Source organism: Myotis daubentonii, chromosome 2 (genome assembly GCF_963259705.1).
Source record: "Myotis daubentonii chromosome 2, mMyoDau2.1, whole genome shotgun sequence".
Classification (NCBI taxonomy): domain Eukaryota; kingdom Metazoa; phylum Chordata; class Mammalia; order Chiroptera; family Vespertilionidae; genus Myotis; species Myotis daubentonii.
Genome location: NC_081841.1, coordinates 16,353,635 through 16,371,586, shown reverse-complemented (window position 1 = coordinate 16,371,586; position 17,952 = coordinate 16,353,635). Strand labels below are relative to the sequence as shown.

The following is a 17,952-nucleotide window of genomic DNA, read 5'->3' as shown; positions in this document are numbered from 1 at the left end:
GGGGTACATCTTCACAATTCTGGGAAAGACAGAACTGATAGACTTTGTCATCTGTTGGAAGCAAACTGCAAAACTTATTCTGCATGTTAGGACAACTATGTCAATTTCAAGTAAAGTGAGAATCTCTGAAATATGGCTATTAACTTAACCACCAATTAGAAAATCTACACATGAAAGTAGATTGCAAGCTCATTAAGTGGAACCCTCAATTACTAATTGCAGTGTTTAAATCAAGGTAGGTAAGATGGTGAGTGCACATAGGGAGTGGGTTACTAACTGGGAATTAATGAAAAAGTGAGGTTGGGAAAGCAACAAGAAGAACAGTTTTTCTTTTTTATAAGATATGAAAAGCAACAACAATCAAAGAACTCCTCATCCAATCCCCACATTTAATGAGAAGATGGGCTTAGAGAGAAGCGACTTGCATATACTGGCTATGGATTCACTTTCCAACATAATCTATAATAATAAAAGCATAATATGCTAATTAGACCAGACGTCCTTCTGGATGTCCTTCCGGACTAAGCTAGGGCTGCAAGGGAAACCTGGGTCCCAGGTGCCAGAGGAAAGTCGGTGCCGGCAGCCGGGGAAGGAAGGCCTACTCTTGTACGAATTTTGTGCATTGGGCCTATAGTATCTTATATCTGTATAAGGAAGAAAAGTTATTAAAAAACAAACAAACAATGAGAATAAAAAGTAAGCAACCATAAACTACATTGCTGCCAAAGTTTCAGTAAATGGTTTAGAAATATTAAGTGGTGTGTGTGAAAGCGAGAGAGAGAGAGAGAGAGAGAGAGAGAGAGAGAGAGAGAGAGAGAGAATAGAGACACAGAAAGAGAATATTTATGTATATACCTCATATAGCATAGTTTCAAATGTTTAGGCACATTATTTGCATGTAAGAAACAATAATGAAACTGTTAACTAATGACTCATCCAACAAGATCTATATAACAAAACTAGAGGCCCAGTGCACAAATTTCGTGCATGGGTAGGGTTCCTAGGCCTGGCCAGCTATCAGGGCCAATTGGGGCCTTCCAGCTGCCGGCCAGGGCCTTCCTTCTGTGCCACCCCTTCCCTCGTGGTCAGCACACATCATAGCGAGTGATCGAACTCCCAGTCTCCCAGTCGAACTCCTGAGGGGACACTGCATATTAGCCTTTTATATATATAGATATACTTTAAAAAAAACCCACATATATTTTTATTGATTTCAGAGAGGAAGGTTTTAAATAGAAACACTATAAAACAGGTTGATTTGAACAACAGTCCTGTAAAAATTGATCTATCAATTTTTAAATAATCATGAACAGCAAAGTGCTCTGGGACAACTGTTGGGCATCAGGTTCAATTAAAACTTATATGTCAACCTTTGATGACCATCTTCGCCCACCCACCTCAAAAGATAAGCTCTGTGAGAGCAGGACCCCTGTGCTTAGGGTGAGTTTGGTGAAGAACAAGTGCTCAAATAGTATTTGCTGGATTGATTTCTCAAATGTGTATCTCTTGCACAAATCAATCCAATCAGCTGCAGACCTAACCCTCCAACTAGCTTCTGAATATCTCTACTTACATGTTCCTCTATACTTGAAACTGAACACACCCCTGAGCAAATTGCATTATTCTTCCCCCAAAGTTGTTTTCTCTGTATTCCTCAGATGGATATCACTGTCACCTGGTAACCATGTGCTGAAACGTCAGCCTCTTTGGTTTCTCCAGACACTTCTTCCTCACCATCCCTTCTGAGCTAATTTAGGTAACTGTCATCTTTTAGTTTTTAGAATTGCTGCCGGTCTTACTCCTTTCTTCAAAAACCCTAGAAAATGATTTTTTTTTTTTTCTAAAACACAAACCTGTTCCTACCAGTCGCTCCTTATAATCAATTCCAGTTGCCTGTATGAATCTAAACTCCTTAGCACTTACTGGGACTTTCATCTGTGCCTACTCCTCCAGCCTCATCTGTCTCCCTGATTCCCAAACTTTAGTCATTCATGACGACTATTCCCAGGACATCCTGGGCCTCTCATCTCTGGAACCTTGTTGTTCTGCCTAGAAAGCACTCCTTACTCCCAATTATCCTTCCTCTTGGCAGATTCCTGTCCATCCTGCAAAATTCAACTTCTTTCAAACCTCTGACCATCTCCTCCATGGTTGTTAGGGGTTCCTTCTCTCACAGACCTCCGGACTTCCACTGAGCACTTGGAAAGCAGAACTATCTTCTTCATTTTAGTCTCTTCAACAAGCAAGAGCACTTCCTCATTGTTTTTGACAAGTGAATGAATAAATGCACGCATGAGAGACTATCATTCCAGGTCAATCCCCACGCTTTGCAGACAGGGAAACGGAGTCCCAGAAAGGTGACAGGACTTGACAAAATTGAACTAACAAGCAGAGAAGTGCCAGGACTCCAGGTTTTTGTCCATTGCTTTTTTTTTTTTTTTTTTTGGCTTTTTTCTTTTTGGGCAATTAACAAGCCACATTTACAGTTATGACAGATCTACCTATTGTCCCATTAAGTCCAATCTCTGCTTTAAGTCACCCCTCAGAGCTAGTAAGCATATCTCATTGGGTTGAGCTTAACTTTCCTCCCCCGGCTCTTGCGTTTTCTGAAGGAAGTGCCCACATCCCCTTTTTGATTTTGGTTGTGGCCTGAGTTACAGGATTCCTTCTGTTCATCTGCCACCCTTCCCCGTGGGAGAAGAGGGGCCTCTCTCTGGAAGGTTTCTACTGGGACGCCCATTCCTGCCGGGTGACAGTTCCTCTCCGGAAACCAAGGCGCCCTCGGTGCAGCCAGATCGGGAGTTGAGTTAAGGTTGGGAGGGGCTCTTCGCTGAACGGGAGGAAACTCGGGACCACGCCCTCAATACCCGGGGCGACATTCCAGGATGGGAGGCTGATTCAACCCTCCTGCCTATGGGGACGAGTGGGCGGGGCTGCTGCCGTCGCCGAGGGGCCAGATCAGGGGACTTGTGCTGCAAACCCAACCAGTCTTTCGGGCGAAAGAGAGGCATACACTCTGAGGTTGTGAGCCTCCAAGCGCCCCTTGCGGACTCAGAAGCGCGCGCAAGTCTCGTGCTTCTGGGGCTCTGGGGGCGGGGCCTGCAGCCACGCCCACGTCCCGCCCTCTGATTGGTCCCTTCGAAACAGGCGGCGGCGGCGGTTGGTCAGGGGCGTGCCGGCGCCGCACTGATTGAGCCGAGATGTCGCCCCGCCGCGTGCAGTGACCCTCCTACGGCGGTGCTGGTGAGTATGTCCCTGTTCGCCTTCTCTTTTCCGCGCGAACTTGGACTCGCCCCGCTCCGGGCTGCCGGGCCTCAGCCTACGGGCTCGAGGAATCCGCCGCGCTCAGCCTAGTTCCAGCGGCGGGTAGGATGCGACCCCTAAACTGGGAAGCCAAGACGCTCTGCGATTGGCCGGCTGCGGGAGTCGCGTGCTCGGATTGGCTCCTGGCGCCGTCAAGGTGACGTTAGCCCTGCCTTTACCTGCCTTCTTTGGTGCGGTCCGAGGGTCAACAGGTGTTCTAGTGTGAGGAAGAGGTACGGAGCAGCTGCCACTTTTTAAAATATATGTATTTTTATTGATTTCAGAGAGGAAGGGAGAGGGAGAAGAGATAGAAACATTCACGATGAGAAAGAATCACTGGCCGGCTGCGTCCTGTTCGCCCCACACCGGGGATGGAGCGGGCAACCTGGGCTTGTGCCCTGACCAGGAATCCAGCGGTGACCTTCTGGTTCATAGGTCGAAGCTCAACCTCGGAGCCAGCCCTGCAGGGAGAGCCACTACCGCTTCTGCTTTAGAATCTAAACAGGGGTCAGAGCTTGGCGCAATCTTAGGGGACCCCCATTCCCCAGCGCTTAGCACATTTAGAGTCGCCTGATGCCGCCACATCACGCTCTGGAAGAACTGATGAAGTCACAGGCTTTGCAAAGAGAACCATGCAGTCATTTCCCCTTCACTCCCTTCCCTATTTGTCCCCCGCAGTCCCTACAAGGCCCTCATCTCTCAGCTGGATGGAACAGGGAGACATCACGGGAAGCTTACCTACCCGCACCCCTCTTTTTGCAAGGCTGCGTGGGTGGGTGGGTGGGTGGGGGTGCCTGTAGATCGCCTGGGAAATGGGAGGAAAGTTTTGGAGGGTTAACTGCTCATCTTTTCATACCAAGGGATTGAATCATACGGATTTAGAGTGCTCCCCTGTGATGCATGGTGGAGAAGTAGATGGAATCGTTACTAAGTGAAGAGATGTTTGTTTTTTGCAGGCCCCGTCTAAGTCGGTTTGGGTTTTGCTTGTTTGTGTGGAGAGTGCTAATAACTACTGTCTCCAGATAAGCAGTTTTTTGAACGGTCATCTGATCATTTCTCTTGGTGTTTAAATGATTAGGAATTGGAATTCTTGCCAGCTCACACTCCCTCTGGGAGGAGATTGGGATTGATTTGAATGAAAAAGTGGAAACTCTGGTGATAATCTTCTGAGTAGATAGTGATGCATATCTGTCTGACTCATTTGCTTAAAAAACTCATTAAAATCCAAGGTGCAACCCTGGCCGGGAGGCTCAGTTGGTTGGAGCATCAGTCAGGTACACCAAAGGGTTATACCTGATTCCTGTCAGGGCACATACCTAGGTTTTGGGTTCTATTCCCCAAAACCCATTGATGTCTCTCTCTCTCTCTCTCTCTCTCTCTCTCTCTCTCTCTCTCTCTCTCTCCCCCCCCTCTCTCTCTCTCTCTCTCTCTCTGCATATCCTCCAGTGAGAATGAAAAAACCCCACAGTGTGCAATGAGTAGTAGACGTCTCTGCCCCAGCCAGTTTGTTCAGTGGTTAGAGCATGGGCCTGCAGACCATAAGGTCCTGGGTTCGATTCAGTTCAAGGGCATGTACTTTGATTGTAGGCTCCTCCCCAGGGCCCCATGTCGGAGGCAACCAGTCGATGTGTTTCTCTCACATCGATGTTTCTCTCTGTCTTTCCTTCTCTCTTATACTGTCCCTAAAAGTCAATTGGAAAATATCCTCGGTTGAAGATTAAAATAATAATAATAACAAATAATAATACATAAATAATAGTAGGTGTCTCTGCTATTTTGAGATTGAAAGTAATACTGTTTCTTTTTAGTTTAGCAGAGTTGTATGTGGGTTCTGAAATCAGACTTTACTATGTGTGTGAATTTAGGCAAGTTATTTAATCTTTCTAAGCCTAAATTTCCAACTCTGTAAAAGACTGTTAACAATAGATCCTCCCTTATTGATGCAAGGGCTGTTCTGAGGATTAAATGAAATAGTCTACACAACTAGTTCAGTACAATGCCTGACACACAGGTATCATTATTTCTGTGCTGTTTAATTTGTGTTACATGTTTCAGGTTTCCCCCAAAGGGCGGAGAGGAGCAGAGGTGAAGGCAGTGCAGAGGTATGATAGTTATCATTCACTGATTAGTACATGCAAGACACTTCAGTAGTATCTGGCACATACTAAACATTCTTGATTATCGAATACATTATTACCTGGAATGTACCAAGTACAATGTGCTTTACTTACATTATTGTTAAACCTCGTAGTAATCCTGCACTGTAGTTGGTGTTATCTCATTTGTTATCGGTGAGGAAACTGAAGCTCAGAGAAGGGACATAACCTACTAAGTAAGGTCCATCAGAATTCAGTCCAGATTGCCTCACTTAAACATCTAGCTTCTTTTTTGTATCATACTGCCCTTGCATTTATATTCCCAGCATTAGGCAAACTTCTCTGCACAGAGTTGTTTGTGGGTTCATTTCTGCTATATGGGTTTATTTTGATACTTCATTAATTAAAAAATAATAAGAAATAACTTGTGATGGTAAATCAAAGTGTGTGATAAGAGAATAATGTCAACAATATACATGCTATTACTAAAACACTTATAGTAATGTTTGGAGAATTGGTCAGTTCAGAAATAATGTTTCCTAATTTATATTTTTGCAAAAACATTTAGTTTTTGCTTATTCACTATATTTTTACTAAACAGCACTCCTCCATTATCTTTTTCCCCCCTATAAATCTTAATTTAAATTTGGAGATAAGAAAGTTCAGTTAAATACATTATTACCTAGAATGTACTGGGCACGATGTGCTTTACTTATATTGTTGTTAAATTTTTTTTCAAGCTAACTGTTGATGAGGGAAGTAAGGAATTAAGGTTACTAAGTATTATGATATTGTAATTTCTTATAGTAACATGTCTGTGTATATATGCCGCTCTGTGTACGTTTTACTTCCTATTTTTGCTTTCTCTACTTTGTTATCAGATATACCTTTATATACCAAATGAACCATGTGATGTACATAGGATTTGAGAAAATAGGAAACTTGAGTCTGTCAGTTGTCTCAGTTTCCCTACTTTTAATTGAAATTTAACTGCCTTAGATATATGCCTCAGAAGTAATGTTTACAAGATACAGACAATAATTATAATTATATTTCTTTAGTGTTTCTCTTAAAAACTCAAAAAGGTTTTTTATATTATTACATTGTTACAAAGTAGGTTGTTTCAACAGAAAGTTACCATGTATTTCCTAAATGAATTACTAATTTCCAAGAATGTAATAAAATGTAGCAGATATGCTAAATGCAATTCATCTTTGATGCTGAAAGCTCTATAGGAATTTACAGTATTATGACCATTATATGCTGGATATTGCTGAAGGGCTGACTGTTAGAGACTTCTTCCTATTGTCACACAGCATAAACTTTTCTGTAAGAAAGTATAATATTAGCTATGGTGAAGGGCTCACTTTATATAGTTTTAAACATAATGACTTTTGTTTTCCGTTGATAAATGACTTGTTAATATTTTAGATTCACCCAAAAAATTGGCTGGTGAAAAAATTGTTTATGTTAAAAAGTTTTTCTTTTTACACACACACACACACACACACACACAATTTAGAAAACATTGTGACCTCAATAATATAATTATATATACTTTTGGTTGCATAAGATATAATAAATATCTTTCCAGATTAGTAGAGGAAGCTGTATCATATAGTCTTTCAAGTGGCTAATTCCTGTATGAATGTCCCATAAATTATTTGAGCAGTTTCCTGTTAATGGACACTTAGTATTGTTTTTCCATGTCTTTGTATTAGTGTCTCTGCGTTTTTGTTTTCCATAAAGTCTTTTAGTCTGTCATATATAATGGCAAACTGATTTTAAGTTCTTTAAAAAATTTTTTGCATCCCACAAAATTTTATGACAAATTAATAATTCTGTCTAACATAAAATTAAGTTATTCAGGTTGAATCTCTGCCAAACATTGAAAGGAAAATTTCAAATAAAAAAAATAAGACTCCCAACAAATGAACAGTTTATATCTTTTGCAAGTAATGTGTGATGTTTTATTAAACTGTGAGAATCTTCTTTCTCTTCAAAGTCTTTATTTGGCTTTGGAAGCTGTTTTTCTCTTAAATGAATATACCACACATTTATATCATTGTTTTATATTCCTTTTAGTAATAACTACAACATTTATTATATTTAGGAGTAATTTCAGCACTGATTTCTACATAGAAATAGAAGAAATGGAGACTGTTACTCCCTCAAGGACCTTATTTTAAAAAGTATAGAGTACAGTAGAATTGAAGCATATATCGCTATATAACCTAAATTGAGGAGTGGGTTCAGGGACACTTTTAAAGGAACTGAATCTGAAGGATAGGTAGCAGTGAGTCTGAAAGAAGAGGAAGCAGGGAGTGTTCCATGTAGATGGATCAGCTTGTGCTTGAAGGGTAAGAAGTTCATATGGTGGAAGTGTAAGGGTCAAGGGATGAGTTTGGAAGGGAGTCCTGTAAGGCTTTATTTGCTTTGTTAATGAGTTTGGACTTTATCCTAAAGGCAGGGAAGAGCCATCAGGGGTTTTAAGCAGGAGAGTAAGTACCATGTCCTCAGATGGGTGTTTGTGAAGGTCACTCTGGCTGTAGTACATGGAAAACAGTTGGAGGCTTGCACGGCTGAAGAAAGGGTGCCTGGTTGGAGTGTGTTTCAGTAAACTTGGGAAAAGATGATGGTGGCTTGAACAGAAGAGTGGCTATAGGTATTGAAGAGAAAATTTAGAAATAAAAGTAACAAGATTTGGTCATTGATTGTTTTGGATGAGGAACCCAGGAGGAGGAAGTAGAGGTGTGAGCTAGGAAGGAATCAAGGATGACCTGGTAACTCCGTGAATCTTGATGTCATTTCCTGAGAAACTAAATACAGGAAACCTTAGTAAATATATAAGTGAGTGAATGAATGTAAAAATGATCTTAAATATACAAAGTCAGGGGCATTTGGTGGTGGTGATGGTGGTGATAATAGCAAATACATGGCACTCATAATGTGTTTTACCTATAAATTTTGCATTTTTTTTAAGCATGCTGTATAAAACTGGTGCCCTTTTTCTTATAATTTCAACATGCTGGGCTCGCTGATACCTATTGCTTTCTCTAGCTTGGGTCAAATGTCTTGACCCTCTGGGCAAATCTTCCTTTCTTCACTTAAGTAGTGTGTTAGTTTCCCTTTATTGCTAGAACAAATAACCACAAACTTAGCAATTTAAAGTAGCACACATTTATTATCCTACTAGAGGCGGGAGGCACAGGATTCATGCATTGGTGGGGGGCGTGGCCTGCAGGGATGGGCCCGCTGTGGGAGTACTGCTCATCCAGGTCAGCCGAGCGGCTGCGGACCCACCCTCTGAGCAGCTGCTCCCGCTGTGGGAGCACCGCTCATCCCAGTCATCTGAGTGGCTGCAGCAGGAGCAGCCCTGTGGGAGTGCACTGACCACCAGGGGGCAGCTCCTGCATTGAGCGTCTGCCCCTTGATGGTCAGTGTGCCTCATAGTGATTGGTGGACTGGTCGTTCTGGTCTTTCTGCTGTTCGGTTGCTGGGCTTTTATATATATAGACAGTTTGGGCAAACAAAAATCTCAAATGAGCTGAAAAGGAGGCGTCGGTCAAGCTGTCTTGTTTCTGGAGGCTCCATTGGGGAGTCCATTCTTGCCTTTCTCCAGCTTCTAGAGGGCACCTGCATTCTTTGGCTCCTCCCCATCTTCCAAGCCAGCAGTGTAACCCTCAAATTCACATCTCACTATCCTCCCAATTAGGATGTGGGTATTTAAAGGTTTCACTTTTATTTCTAACCATATTTATTTTGATGTTAGTAAAAGAAGTTTTCCAAATTATATTTAATGATTTCTGAGCATTATTTGCCTTGTTTTCTTATCTCTTTAGTTTGATAAATTATAAAATATGAACTATAATTATGTCTCATAGTATTAATTGTAACATCTGAAGTGCTAGCTATGTGCCAGGTCCTTTATTTGTATCATTTCATATAATCATTGTAACAGCCACACGAGGGAGGAGGTGGTGTCCCATTTTACAAATGGGAACACTGAGGCTCAGAGAAGTTAGCTGTCCCAAGGTCCTATAGCTAATATTTGCTAGAGCTGGAATATGCATCAGATGTTTCTACTAGTTTCTACTACCACAGGGGGGCCTTTATGGTGAGTACATATAAAAATATATGAAATATGTTTGGTATGGCTATAACATTTCTATTTTCTCTGTTGGGCAATTAGGAAATAAGTGAAAAATTTGAAGCTGAGAAAGTTGTTCTTTTTTGTTTCCTGAATACATCAGGGATGTGGCTATCTTCAACTATTTTCTCTAATTGAAGCATTAAAAAATGATAAAGTGTTTTTCTTTGACATTTAGAAAGACATATATTATAACACCTGTGTCCTTACCACTTATCCTGACATAGAATCTTACCAGTACTGTTGAAAGGCCTCTGTGCATGCTTCTCTGAGCTCATCTTCCTCGTCTCCTCAGTAGTAGCCTCTATTCCTGAGTTGGCACTTGCCATATCCTTGCAACTTATGTATCTTGACAGTGACCTGGTGGCTGAGTGTTGAATGTACTAGTATTTGTGTTGCAGTGGTGCTCATGTTACTATTTTTCTGAAGAAACCTTCCCACGTTTTTTGCCATTTTTTTCTAAACTTATCTCTGATTTGTACCAGCACTGAGACATGCCACCTCATGCTCTCCCCACTATATCTTATAATGTGGGTGAGGAATAAAATGTACTCAATTTCAAAGCCTACAGCTATGGGACAAAGGATCAGTTCAACAGGTTGGCATTTTCTTCCACCATGCTCTGAAGTCAGATTGGTATAAAGAGCCTACCATAAGTAATCTTGAGGGCCTCATGACTGAGACTTTTTAAGATGAGCGGGTTAGGCCCAAATCCAGTTAGGTTTCAGGTGGATGAGCACATTCTGTGTCCCTAACATTTCTCTCCGGTTTCAAAATCAAGTGTAGTAGTCTTCACTTATGTTGTCTATGGAAGCTCTTTGTCTTGTGAGAGATTCCCAGCAGGGTCAGAGTATAGTTTGTACTTGGTCATGGTCATGTGAGAGGTCTTTTCCCCCCAAAGCGACTTCCTCAAGTTGGCAAAGACTTGAATAAGGCTTCTGGAAAAGGACAGAGACAAAAACAGGAACAAAATCAAGCCAATAAGTTGCTAGTTAATATGTAGCTTCAAAAACAAAATGTCTCTATTTGAGAATGATTGATTTATGGAAAAAAGTAGACAGTAGACACCAAGACTTTCAAGGAAGAGAGGAAAATAGGTAATAAAACCAGTGAGAAGCAATCAAGAATTGATTGTGGTGCAGATTGAGGACTGGGACTATAGGAAAGATGCTACTCTTGGGACTAAATGCCTGAGACACATGATAGTTTATAAAGAGAACTAGAGGCCTGGTGCACAAAATTCGTGCACATGTGTGTGTGTGTGTGTGTGTGTGTGTGTGTGCGCGCGCGCGCCTCAGCCCAGCCTGCACGCTCTCCAATCTGGGACATCCCTCTCACAATTCAGGACTGCTGGCTCCCAACCACTCGCCTGCCTGATTGCCCCTAACCACTCCCCTGCTGGCCCGATTGCCCCTAACTGCCCTCCTCTGCCAGCCTGGTCACCCCTAACTGTCCTCCCCTGCAGGCCTGGTTGCCCCCAACTGCCCTCCCCTGCTGGCTCAGTCACCCCTAACTGCCCTCCCTTGTTGGCCTGGTTGCCCCTGACTGCCCTCCCCTGCCGGCCTGGTCGCCCCTAACTGCCCTCCCTTGCCAGCCTGGTCACCCCTAACTGTCCTCCCCTGCCGGCCTGGTCGCCCCTAACTGCCCTCCCTTGCCAGCCTGGTCACCCCTAATGGCCCTCCCCTGCTGGCCTGGTCACCCTTAACTGCCCTCCTCTGCAGGCCTGGTTGCCGCCAACTGCCCTCTGCTGCAGGGCAGTCCCCCCTGACTGCCCTCTCCTGCTGGGCTGGTCCCCCCCTAACTGCCCTCCCCTGCTGGGCTGGTCCCCCCCGAACTGCCCTCTCCTGCAGGCCAGTCCCCCTGACTGCCCTTCCGTGCAGGGCTGGTCCCCCCAACTGCCCTCCCCTGCAGGGCTGGTCCCCCCCAACTGCCCTTCCCTGCCGGCCTGGTCGACCCTAAATGTCCTCCCCTGCAGGCCTGGTTGCCCCCAACTGCCCTCCCCTGCTGGCCCAGTCACCCCTGACTGCCCTCCCCTGCCAGCCTGGTTGCACCCAACTGCCCTCCTCTGCAGGCCCGATTGCCCCTAACTGCCCTCCCCTGCAGGCCTGATTGCCCCTAACTGCCCTCCCCTGCAGGCCCGATTGCCCCTAACTGCCCTCCCCTGCAGGCCTGATTGCCCCTAACTGCCCTCCCCTGCAGGCCCGATTGCCCCTAACTGCCCTCCCCTGCAGGCCTGGCCCCCCAACTGCCCTCCCCTGCAGGCCAGTCCCCCCTGACTGCCCTCCCCTGCAGGGCTGGTCCCCCCTGACTGCCCTCTCCTGCAGGGCTGGTTCCCCCCCATCTGCCCTCTCCTGCAGGGCTGGTCCTCCCCCAACTGCCCTCCCCTGCAGGGCTGGTCCCCCCAACTTTCCTCTCCTGCAGGGCTGGTCCCCCCCCAACTGCCCTTCCCTGCAGAGCTGGTCCCCCCCAACTGCCCTCCCCTGTAGGGCTGGTTCCCCCACAGCTGTCCTCCCCTGGCCATCTTGTGTGTTGGAGTGATGGTCAATTTGCATATTACTTCTATTAGATAGGATAGTGAGTGACTAGAAAATATCAATAACTAGCTCTTAATATCTGGGACACGATGAGTACTCATTAATTGATGATTCACTGATCCAATCTCATCACTTAATAAAAGTTTTCATATAAAAGCATATATTTGTGTACATGATACTTTTTCATATATGAAGGTGTGCTAAAACTTACCTGAGTGCCTACTTATCTGAGTATTTTACTAAAGAATTTGTTTTTAAAGGTAACCCAGATGGTTCTCTTATTGTCATCATTATAAAGTAGTTTTACCATTTTGCACAAGAAGTGTAATTCAAAAAACTTTCTGCTAAAGTTCAAGTGACTGGAGGTTATGCACAAATTCTTCATTTCTTTCATAAAACTAATTTTGCTGAATTTTCTATAAAAATGCAACGATTAAACATTCTTGTGATAGCTTCTTTGTGAAAGCATCACTGTTCCTGATTTGCACACGCCTGGTCATTTAGGCCTTCTTTTGTTTTGGGTTGGCAGTTCCAACTGTTAAAGTTCTTGTCTGATTGTGTGGGACTCCGTATTTTAATGGGAGCAGCTTCTTTGCTGCATTTTTAAAAAATGGTCTCGGAAGCTTCTTACTGTGGATCTTTGTTGGGGACAAAGGATTATTTATGCTAAAGGAAAATGTATTCCCCACTGACTTGGCTCGTGGGAAGCATAACAAGCTCATTAGTAATGCCCAGTTGTACTTTGCCCTTTTGCTACGGTGCAGAGAGGGAAAATGACATCAAAAGGACATTCTGCTATCCTTTGCCTTCCCGCAAAGAAAATATGATGTAATATTAGACTTTTCAGTTAGGTTTAGCTCAAGTTCAACTTCAGCACCAGAAGAAATGTCCCTGAAAGGAGGAAGGCAGTATGTGCAGTTGGCCTGTATCGGAGGTCTGTCTGGTGTAACTTGGAGGAGAAAATAACTTTTCCTTGGAAATTGATAGCATTACAGCCTTATAAACTAGATTTTTTTCCTTAGACTCTTTTAATGGTGGTTTACAATAAAGAATAACTAGTATACTGCTCTAAGCAGTGAAGCTTTCCAAGGTGTTACATAGTCTAATTATTGAGTGTTTTTAAACTCTTCATTTCTTTTCCTCTCTGAAAATGCATTAAAGAATTTTATTAACCTAACATAATAAAAGTTGTGGTTTTCCTTCTTGTAGATTTCAAGAAGAGTACTTTGGAGCTAAATTGTGCTGTTTCTTTTGTTGTTGATGTTATCTTTAGCACCTAGTAGAGAAAATAATTTATGATAAATTATAGAAAGGCATTGAATATTGTCTCATAGTAAAAATTGATGTTTGTGTCTATTACCTTTTCCTCTGGCAAAAGAAGCTCATGGTTAAGCTCGTGAAGTTATACAAAGTCCAGATGAACTTTTATGACCTCAATGTAAAGGTCAGATGGGAGATACTTAACTTTTAGTTTCAGTTGCTGTGATATATATGTTTACATTATGTTTTCAGGGGAGAATTAGGAAGACTTATTGGCTAAGTGTTATTGTTAATTTTATTTTGCTAGCCAGAAGCTTCAAGAATTACTTTGAAGCCAGATGTTTCAAGACTTGGCTTGCTTGCAATCATATAGCTAGTTAGAGCTCCCATTACACAGCCTTTTCTTTTTTGGTAGATTACTAAATTTAAAAAGGGGGGAGGGGACGGAGTGCACTAGGACCCTGAGCCACATCACCCCTATTCCCTGCCTTGCATCCTTTCTCTGTTTTAGGAAAAATAAAAAGAATCACTTTGGTGCTAGTATCAGAAACTAGATATTAAAATGTGTTCCATGTTTTCCTGTTTCAAATGAAGTGCTTTTATGAAGGAAGAAGCTAGGAATGATTATTGATCTTATCGTCAAATGATTCCAATTAGAAGAAAAAGTTTTAAGTTTTCAATCAAATAGAGTAAAACACATTCCTTATAATTTGAAGTTTTGGGGGAGTAGGAAAGCTGCCATTGTCTGCATATTAATGTTTTGTTCTATTTTCAGAAAAGCGATTTGATTTGAGTATTACTGACCATGCAGCCTGCAATTCAAGTAAGTGTTTTGGGAAAAATATTTTTATGAAATTAATATAATAAAATTATAATAATTAGTAAAATACTAAAATTATCAAAATATTTTCATTGTGCTAGTTTTTTAAGCATCGACTTTTAATAACAGGAATACTATATTTTCACTTTCTATATCTGAAAGGATTCTAATTCTAGTCTTATATTAAATATTTATAAGAATAAAAAATACCTTAGGGTTGGTGGGCCCATCTTATTTATACTGTCCTGGGAAAAAAAGTCGAATATGTTATAGTGTTCCTCCCATTACAATTTAGTATATATTTGTATTTAAAAAGCTTTCAGTAAATACAAATATAAAGTTTTTATTTTAGATAATTGTACATGTGCCTCATAATGCCTATAAATAACCAATTATTAAAATTTAAAGAGGGCTTTTTTGGTTGTTGTTCCTCTGTTTTTTGGGGGGGTGGGGACGGGAAAGCAAGATGAGGATAATGAGATAAACCAGAATGATCTTACATTTGAATGATTTCCAGGCTTGGTACAGTATTTGCTATATTTTTCTGATATCCTCTTAAGTTTTTTTTTTTTCTTTTGCTATAAATAGAACATCATTGGCTATTCACTTAAAGACAAAAATCACATTGAAGGTCTATGAGAAAGATGCAGGCAGCTAATAATAAAATTTGGCAAGTGAAAGCTTTAGTCTGTCAGATTTCATTTCTGATCATAGTTCTGCATCCCTGTGAGATTCAGACAAGTTACTTTATTTTACTTCTCCGAATGTCTGCTTCCATGCTTCAAGTGAGGGTCATTGCACTTATTTTGTCGGATAGTTGTGAGGAATCAGTGACATAACATGCACAAAGTGCCTACTAGAATGTGTATTGCATAATAAGCACTTCAGAAGTTTGGTTGTATCATTTGTCCAACAAAATTATCAAGATGTAAAACTGGAGACTATACCTGGGTCATGCATATCGTTCTTTTTACTTTTTCTTTTTTATTTTATTAAGAAAGGAGGCTTATCTAGCTAACAGTGGATGATAGCCAGAGAAGAGAATTTACCAAGCGGTTAAGAACAACTCTGAATGTGATCCTGCTTGTGCCCCCTCCTATGCTATGCGGCTTATCCTTCTACTCCACTAATAAAGAGTTCCATTATCCTGCTTTCCTCGTGGGACTTGGAAATCCACGGCAGTCTCCTAGAAGGCCTTAGTCTTCCCCTTTGGTCTTCTCAAACCATATTGAGTATGCTGAGAACTGTATTACTCAAACCGTTTATTATCTGACTATTCTTTGTGTTCTCTTTTTATCCAAGTCTCAGAAATGCCATAAGTTTCATGTTGATTTATATATTTTGATTTCTTATAGTGTGCTTTTTTATCATTGCCACATTGACCATGATTTTCTCATTTCTACACTAATGGCCATTAATATATTCTTAACTTTGTGAATATTTTCATAGTTTTGTCTTATAGTTCCATAAAACCTTCTATAATCTAGATTCCACAGATCCATCTATATTGATTCTTCTCTGGACACATTCTTGACATCTCTCAAGGAAATTTTTGCTTCTCTGCCTGTGATGAATGTGAGAACTTCCCAGGATATTAACCTCTTTCTCTGCCAACTATACTAGTTATCTAGTTATTCATAAGTGCCTTACAGAGAGGAGTTATCAGTAAATGGCTATTATCAATTGGTTCTTATTAATTTAATACAATATGATCTTACTTGCCTTTTTCTTTTGGTCTTTCATTTTGACCAGCATATAAAAGTACAGTCTAACAACCAACGCACAATAGTTCCTGATCTCTTTTAGTTCATAGTCCTCTGTTGAGAATCTGAGAAAAGGTATGAATTTTCTGAGAAAAAGGGCTATTTGTACGTAGGCAGAAAATTTTGCCTAAATGTAAGCAAGTTTATGTACCTACTCAGGTTCATCTAGACTGCCTATGTAAGAATAGCCCTTTTCTCTGCAATATGGCAACTTTCTGCATGTTTGAGAACAACCTTTGTACATAAAGTTTTTATTATTAACATCTAACTTTTAAAAAAATACATGTATTTATTGATTTTTAGAGAGAGGGCTAGGGGGAGAGAGAGAAACATCAATTGGCTGCCTCTTGCATGCCCCCTACCGGGGATTAAGCCCGAAACCTGGGCATGTGCCCTGACTAGGAATCAATCTGGAAACCACTCAGTGCACAGGACGACACTCAACCACTGAGCCATACACGGCAGGGCTAACATCTAACTTTTAGCAACATTAATATGCTACTGACCAGCCCAGGTTATTATTGTCTTCTGCTTGCAATAACAGGAAAATTGAAATACTCTTCTTCCTCATATGGAAGATATTAGGATGACCTTTGTTAATGTTAACTTCTTATTTCAAAACCACCCTCCTAGCTAATGCACATCTTGCCTTGACAAACATTTGCATCTTTCTGCCTATTTTCAGCTCAGCCAAATAGTTAAAGGACAAATAACATATTCCATTGACTATAATATACTGTTGATTGTAGATGCATCTTGATTTTGATATCAGTCATTTGCTGATATCTATTTCCTTAATGATACCAACAGATATTTTTGGCTGAATACCATGTGCTAGGTATTATACATGCTTATGAAGGGCAGATTTAGATATTAAATCTTTGCTGCACTTCCTTTGAAATAATTTTAAGAGAATTTAGGTAAATAAATAAAATCTTATCTTTTTTCCTAAAACTTTATAGGATTCTTAGATATTTAGGAGTTCATTTCCCAAACCCTACCCTCAATTCCTGAAATGATGTCTCTCAAATAACTTATGTTTCTCTTATTTTTTGGATTTTTTTTTTTTTTTTTTGAGTTTTGCTACTCCTGCTCGCCTCTTGTGGTATATATATATTCATGTTCTTTCTTTGCTTTTGGGATTTTTTTTTTCCAAAAGCATGTTTTTTTTCTTATCATGGGGGATTAGAAATAGTTGCTGTTGTTTTCTCCATAATTTGTCTGGATTAATTATGGTTTTATGGCTTGTGATTTGGCAAAGTAAGACTTGCTTCAAATAAACCTCAGTAAGTTTAATGTATTTTAGGGAGAAAATGAACTATATTTAAAAGTCAAGAAAGGATATTGGTATTACTTGTACCTATACTTTAAAAAATTTGTTTTCAAGTAATCACAAATTTACAAAGTAATTGTTAAGTATAGCACAGAAATATTTGTCTGAACTGTTTCAGAATGAGTTGCCAATCTAATCGCCTCCAAATACTTCAGTGTGTATTTCTCAAGAACAAGAACATCCTCCTACACAACCACAATGCAGTAATGAGAATCAGGATATTAACACTGACACAGTACTACCGTCTAATTCTCAGACCTCGTTCAGGAATTGCTGGTTGTCCCAATAGTGCTCAGTTCAGAATCATGGGTTTCATTTAATTGTCATGTCCCTTTAGTCCTTCTCAGTCTGAAACAGTATCTCAACCTTTGCTTGCCTTTAATGACGTTGACCCTCTTTGAATATTAATTATCAGTTATTTTGTACAGCTTCCCTTATTTTGGATTTGCCTGATATTCCTTCATGATTCAATTCAGGTTATGCATCTTTGGCAGCAATGTCACAGAGGGCTGCTACGTTTTCTCTCTGCAGCCTATCAAGTGGCCTATGATTTTGGTTCTCCCATTATTAATGGTGTTCACTTTTGTCACTCAGTTAAGATGCCACCTTGCCGGGGTCCTGCCCCAGCGGGTCCAGTGGTTCCCCAAAGGTGTAGACGGAGTCGGCAAAGAAGGAAGGGCACGGAGACAGCGT

At 41.2% G+C, this 17,952-nt stretch overlaps 1 protein-coding gene across 3 annotated transcripts in view; it reads left to right on the top strand.

Annotated features, from left to right (window-relative positions):
- The first annotated feature begins 2,997 nt into the window (after window positions 1–2,997).
- GAS2L3 (growth arrest specific 2 like 3) overlaps window positions 2,998–17,952 on the top strand; it is a 36,013-nt gene continuing 21,058 nt past the window's right edge. Inside the window, exons 1-3 of one of the 3 annotated variants that reach the window (XM_059681869.1) lie at window positions 2,998–3,243; window positions 5,359–5,405; window positions 14,119–14,166. In XM_059681869.1, the coding sequence (XP_059537852.1) occupies window positions 14,149–14,166 (18 nt within the window). In that variant the 5' untranslated portion in view covers window positions 2,998–3,243; window positions 5,359–5,405; window positions 14,119–14,148. Of the gene's footprint in view, window positions 3,244–3,264; window positions 3,461–5,358; window positions 5,406–14,118; window positions 14,167–17,952 lie in introns of those variants that run through there. The other 2 variants (XM_059681870.1, XM_059681871.1) reach the window with 2 other exon arrangements.